This window comes from Chrysochloris asiatica, unplaced genomic scaffold (genome assembly GCF_000296735.1).
Source record: "Chrysochloris asiatica unplaced genomic scaffold, ChrAsi1.0 scaffold00056, whole genome shotgun sequence".
NCBI classification, from domain to species: Eukaryota; Metazoa; Chordata; class Mammalia; order Afrosoricida; family Chrysochloridae; genus Chrysochloris; species Chrysochloris asiatica.
The window spans coordinates 3957953-3964563 of NW_006408574.1; the positions used below are offsets into that span (position 1 = coordinate 3957953).

The 6611-nt window shown below is 55.0% G+C and overlaps 1 protein-coding gene across 1 annotated transcript in view; it reads right to left on the reverse strand.

Moving 5' to 3' along the window:
- WDR5 (WD repeat domain 5) overlaps positions 1–6611 on the reverse strand; it is a 14578-nt gene that overhangs the window by 2878 nt on the left and 5089 nt on the right. Inside the window, exons 7-8 of the mRNA XM_006863711.1 lie at positions 4549–4604; positions 1791–1837 (exon numbers count right to left, since the gene is read on the reverse strand). Of these exons, the coding sequence (XP_006863773.1) occupies positions 1791–1837; positions 4549–4604 (103 nt within the window). The remainder of the gene's footprint in view (positions 1–1790; positions 1838–4548; positions 4605–6611) is intronic.

The following is a 6611-nucleotide window of genomic DNA, read 5'->3' on the forward strand; positions in this document are numbered from 1 at the left end:
CCGTGGTGACCCCACAACCTCCCGCTGACCAGACCCGGGTCCGCACGCAGGTGCCCCTCCTCCACCCTCCTCCACCCAGCACCGTGGTGACCCCACAACCTCCCACTGACCAGACCCGAGATCCGCAGGCAGGTGCCCCTCCTCCACCCAGCACTGTGGAGAAAATGGCCTCACAGGGCCACCCTCCCCGAGGACAGCCCACAACATCTCCACTAAGCTGCTACACTTCAGGCTGAAGGGTCTGAAGGGAAGTAAAGCCCCACCCATGGACGCTCCACAACAGAGGGTTACGGGACAAGCTGGCCTCAGCCCCAGCCATGTTTTCCGTGATCTTAGTGAAGGGAGAACGCTGTCCCACCGTGGGTCGAAGACTCGGCTGTTTAGATTTCCTCAGGAGACAACCTCTCCCGTGTCCCTCCACACACTGGCTGAAGGTATTTCCCAACTCCAGGAGATGCGGGAAAGGCAGGTGTGTGCCACCCAGACAGTGAAGCTACCCAGCAGCCTCTCCCTTCCGGTGAGCACAGTGTCACCTGTGTAGGTGAGGTGCCAGTGTGGCCAACAAATCAGAACCCCGGGCCCCCTGCTCACGCCAAGATCCCACAACGGGGGAGGGGCACTGAGTGAGGGTTCACCCTGGTGTGGGGGACGGACAGTACAGCAGGTGGTCCCTCCAGCCCAGAGACCCCTGAGGGTCGGCATGCCATGCCCTGAGGCCAGGAGGGCAGCACACGCATTACCACAACCATGGGGCCTAGCCTCACTGGCTGGCTCGGGGGGCCCAGGCTCCCTTGGGCTCAGCGACAACACTGTAGAGGCAGGGGTCAGCTGGCATGAGGCTCTTTAGCCGTAGCTGCCTGTGGCAGCACGGTCCACCCCCAAAGAGCATCGGGGGACGGAGAGGGCCAGGGCATCATCTGGTTTGTCTCCAGATGTTGAACTGCCAACCACAGGACTCCTACCTCCCTGGTCCCACACGGAGGCCTTGTGGGGTGGGGAGACTGCACTTTTCTGCCCTAGCCCCACACAACCCCACACAGCAGAGTCAGCAGCGAGGGCTAGAGTTGAACCCAAGCACACTCCAGCAGTGCCTTGGTCTCCTTCCAGTAAGGGAAGACTGGCCTACTGCCCACCCCTGTTCAGCTCCCCTCAGCACATAGCCTTTACTTCTTCACTGGAGGACTCCTGCCCCCTGATCTCTCCTGCATCTAGCCCTGTCTGGAGTTCAGGTCCTAGGCCCACAGGGAGCAGGGCCTTGCTTATGTCTGCCAGCGTGGCAGCAGAGTCCCCCGAGTTGTCTGCGCCTCTGAGCAGAGAGGGAGATGCAGACCAGGGGACAGGCCCCTCACCCTCCCATAGGACGGAGAGGAGACTAGTGGGGGCAGATAGAGTGGTCAGCAGTAGGGAGGGGCTAGGGAACCCCACAACCACCTCAAGATGAAGTCGTGAAGACCGGGTGGCTTCCAGAAACCTCAGGAACAGTGAAAGACCTGCTGCCATCAGTTTGACTCCGAGTCCCAGCTGCCCCGACAGCCTCTCCCAAGCGTCATCTTTACAGAAACAGCCTCATCTGTCTCCCCTGGGGCAGCTGTTGGTGGGCAGCTGAGGGCTTGACCACTGCACCACCAAGGCTCCTCAACCCACCGTTGAGTCCATCTGACTCCTAGCACCCCACAGGGTTTCCCAGGCTACTGGTGGTTACAGGAAGCCCACCCCACTGAGGAACGGGGCTGGAGGCAAAGCCCCAGTAGAGAAATCTGGGCAGACCTGTGCCTAGAGGAAACACTCACCGATCAGCGTCTTCAAGCACTGGCCGGAAGCCGTGTCCCAGATGCGACTGAAATGCAAACCCACACCAGTGGTTAAAGCAGCCGGTACACCGCGCACATACACACACAGCACACCCGGAACCGGAAGGCCAGGTCCTAGCCACCGTCCCTCTCCAGCACACATCACGTTTAGGGACAGACACTGGACTCTCGGTCGTGGGGATGACAAAAGGCACAGGAATTCCAGTAATCCAGCTCCCAGCAGCACATCCCCTCTTCTCCCAACCCGACCCGCACTGCACCACATGGACAGTTTGCTGCATCAGGGACACACGGTGTCCTCACACAAGGAGCTGTGCCAGGTGCCTGACCAATACTGACACATCACGTGGGAGGGCCCTGCATTAGACGGACAGGGCTCCTGAGATTCATTCTTTCAGCACTAAGCGCCCAGGAGCTTACAGAAAGGTTGGCAGTTCAAATCCATGAGCTGCTTCTTGAGAGAAAGCTGAGCCGTGTGCCCTGCTCAAGACTGATCCTGCCTTGAACACGCTCTAGAACCATTCTACTTGGTCCTTGACGGTCGCTGAGCATCAGGATCAACAGCCCAGCAGCGGGTCTGGTTTGGGCTGGGTTATAACCCTGTCAACGCTGCACTGAGGGGCTTGGTCTTGGTGGACTCCTCGTATTGGCATCTGACCAGCAACTTGGAAGTCAGCCTGCCCAAGTGCAGATGTCTCTCAGGCTGTTTGAGATCCGCCATGTGTGCTGGATGGCTTCGCTCCTCCCCCCAGGTCTGGAACTGTGGACTGCCTTCGAAGTCCCCGATCAATCATGACAACTCAGATACACACAGCACCTTAACCTCGCTCCCAGGAAGGGCCAGTAACAGAAACGTCTGCACTTTGACCATTCCACCAGCCACTCCAAGAAGCAAAGACCTGGCTACCTGCCCCCTTGGGTACACCAATAGGTGGTTCCTGTGGCTGAGAAGGAACTGACTGACTGACATCATACCCCCACCACCTTGTCTGGTCTCCGGGGAGGGGAGCACTCACGTTCCCATTTCTGGGGTGGGTTTCAGAAACGGGACTGCCCATCCACTCGTGGCCCCAGAGGGTTTCTATCCCCCACTCTGGTTCCATTGCTCATCTCAATTTTGCTCTTTTCCCTTAAGTAGGCTTACAAAGGCTATGCTTACTGGCTATAAGAGAATGCATCCCGTTTTCCATTCCACTTCATTCAGCTTTTCACACACACACACACACACACACCAAAAAAAAAAAAAAAAACCACCAGTTTCCCCTACAGTTGATGGTTTTCCTCTAATTTCTTTCGGAAGTTTTTCGAGCCAAGTCCAGCAGCTATCAGAGTTGTCCCAGGCTGTAGGAGAGCTGTGGTCACCCCACAGCGAAGGCCCCACACCCTCCTGTTTAACACAAGCCATTTGCCTCCTTCAGGAAGCTTCTCTTTTCCCTCTCCCAGGGTTCCCACACGGAGATCTGCATCTCAGGTCTTCCTCACAAATTCTGCCTTGCTCCTTAAATGATGTCACTCGACCCCGGTTGGCACACATGGCTAAGCGCTTGCCCACCATCAGCATCTAAGAGATCACAAGCTCTAAGCAAGCAACCTCTGGGGCAGTTCGACCCTGACCACGTGTGAAAGCCCTGATGATGGTCAGCAACTAGAGCACCAGGAGGGAGAGCTTAGACCAACGATGCCACCTAGGACTCAAGGCCAGTGGGCAGGGCTGGATTCCCAGGAGCTGCTAATGGTTAAACACTTGACTAACAGCTGAAGGTTGGTGGTTTGAACCCACTCAGAAGTGCCTAGGAAGACAGACCTGGCCATCTGCTTCTGAAAGGTCACAGCCTTGAAAACCTCGGAAACACAGCCCTAGTCTGCACACATGGGGTTCACCATGAGTCAGAACCAACCTGACACCAACTTACAGTCGCCTGGGTTACTGCCTGTCTTTAAACCCCCAGGCTGTGAAGGTGCTTACCAGCGCTGGCTCAACTTGCTTTCAAAGGCTTTGCTTGAAAACAACACTCAGAAGTCTGTTTTTTTCCACCAATCAAATGACAGTCTTTGAGTTGATACTCACCCAATCCACCTTTGTGTAATACCTCCTCATCTAGCACTGCAGAAGCAGCACTGGACTGCCACCTCCAAGTTCGGCGGTTCAAACCCACCAGTCACACCTAAGAAATCTTAGCCTATGCAGGGCCACTATGAGTTGTAATCAACTAAACAGCGCCAAACAACACAATTTACTTCACAACAATCCATTCTACAACTGGCCCTTGATCGACAGGAATTTCAATTGTCTGGGTCCACTTCTAGGTGAGTTTTTAAGAAGTAATGTACTGCAGTAACAAGCCATCTCTAGCGGTTCTTGTGTATTCCTCACCGTGTGTGAGGCGTTCCGTAAACCCTGAGTTAACTAGGGACCCACACTAGGGATGCGGCCAGTGCTTCCGAGAAGCAGAGCAAAGTCTAACGTGACAAGAAGACAAGTTTATGTACTGCAGGTGGTCTGCAGCTGCAGTTGCGCACTGCAAGTCGAATGGATCCAACGTTAAGACAAAAAGAATTGTGAATCCGTTACGCAGTGAAAACCTTGGCACTTCTGGCAAAATATCTCTGGAGCCCGTACTGAAAATGCAGTATTTCTGTGGGTGCTGTACACTGTGTGTAACTTAGGATATCAGTAAGGCTTCTAGGCAACAAGCACACACCACACACGGGCACCGGGAAGGCAGACTCCACTTACCAGAGACCATCGTAGCTACTGGAGACAATCAGGGACCCATCGCGGTTGAAGTGAACCTAAGCATGAGTGGAGAAAAAAGATGATTTTAAAGCATCAACACTACTGATAGCCACCAACTGCCAAGGCCCACCAGCTGGCCCCGGGACCACACTCAGCTCAAGCCCTCATGTGCTCCCCAATACTCTGATCAATAGGCGAACAAGATGGACAAAGTGTCAATCAGTTCTATCTGGTGCTTCCTGAAGGACGACTGGGCTGTGAGGACGCCCGCAGGGCCCCTGTAACTGAGAAGTCCACCTGGCTTCAGGGGAGGTGTCTGTCCATCAGTCACAAGGGGACTCCGTGACACGTGGACAGTCAGAACGCAGCGCTCTTCAGTAACTCCATCTTGAAAATGAGCAGCTCGGCCCCACGCAGAGACCTCAGGTGGGTGTGTCGGCTCAGATGTATACCCCCTGGAACAGCTGAGAGACTCCCCAAGAGTCCACCTTGGATCCGTACTGTTTTTTACCAGAGCTCAGTGTTCTGCCTACAACAGGTGAGAGCCAGATACACTTCCTGACAGACCCGGAAACCTGGTAACAGCCACGTTCTTAGAACCAGATTTTTTTGTTCCTTTTTTATTACTGAATCTTAGTGGAACTGAAAAGCACCATGGTGTCAGTATCATCCACTCTGGTCCATCTGAGTCCTGGGCATCCTACCCAACAGGACTTTTTACAAACAGCTCCCCCTTTCTGAGCTGCTGTTAATGTTCGGGGCTGTGAGACTGTCTCTGCCTTGACCGTGCAGCACAGGGTACAGGCGTATCAGCCTCAGTACCGCCGATGGCTGGACTGGACGAGTCTGTTGGGAAGAACCGACCTGCCGCATGGCATCCTTTTTCCCAACTCACTAGATGGCAAAACCAAACTCACTGGGTCAAGTCAGTTCTGACTCACAATGACCCTGAAGGACAGAGTGGGGCATCCCCCCAGAGGTTCCGAGGCTGCACATCTTCACGGAAGCAGACGACCACATTTCTCCTGCAGAGTGGCTGGAGGGTTTGAACCACCAACCTTATGGTTAAAAGCCCAATACTCAGCCCACGGAGCCAGCAGACTCCCCCACATTAAAACCACCACCAATGTCTCCAAACACTCCCAGATCCACGTCTGTGAGAGGCACCTGGAGGCTCTCTAACCAGACTGCTGGGCTCCCGCCCCGTTTCTGGGGCGTTCGGTCCAACCAGGCAATGTTGAGGCTGCCAGCCACGCCCACACATGGAGACCGTGCTCCGTCCAGATACCCCAGAGAGCAGGTGTGTCAGAGAAGGTGGCATGACATTGCTTTTCCTAATCGATCCGTTTCGGGATCTCGGGAGAGTTCCGGACTCTCACCACAACATGTGGTCTGTAAATGTGTCTATCTAGAGCTGCCTCCCGTCCGTCCAGAGCTCTGTCACATGGACAGTCAGCGCTGTGACCCTCCCAGGAGACATTTGTGAAACTCCGCAGTCACTCCACTTGCTGGCTGTACTGGCAGGACGCAAACACAGCGTCAGTTCTCCACCATACCCATCTGCCCACTGACCTCTCACAGCACTGCACCTCCTACCCACGGCTACCGCTCCAGCCCCGCACAGCTTTTTATAAATTTACAAAATACTCTTATGAAGCCCACTCCAATGCTAGAAGGTAATGAATTGTCAATTCCTCAAATTGTGTGTGCCAGCCAGGCTCCCTAACTTAACCACCCACTACAGTCCAGCCACATGCTCCTCTGACAGGCAGAGCTGACCGCAAAGTGCTGCCAACTAGTCAGTCATGGGAGAGCAAATCAGAAAGGTGGGAAGGGCCAAGTCCAGTCCAGGGAGGGTGAGTCAGCCTGGCCCAAGGGTCCGAGGAGGGAAGAGTCGGGTAAGCACATTGACCATCAGCTGAGGCAGGGGGAGCCCAGAGCAGGAGGTGGGCTGAGCAGGGCTCCTGCTATTGGCGAGCATAGGGACCCAGAATCCTGGCCCCCTTGCTGAGCTAGCCCTCAATCCATCAGGCCCCTTGCTGAGCTAGCCCTCAATCCATCAG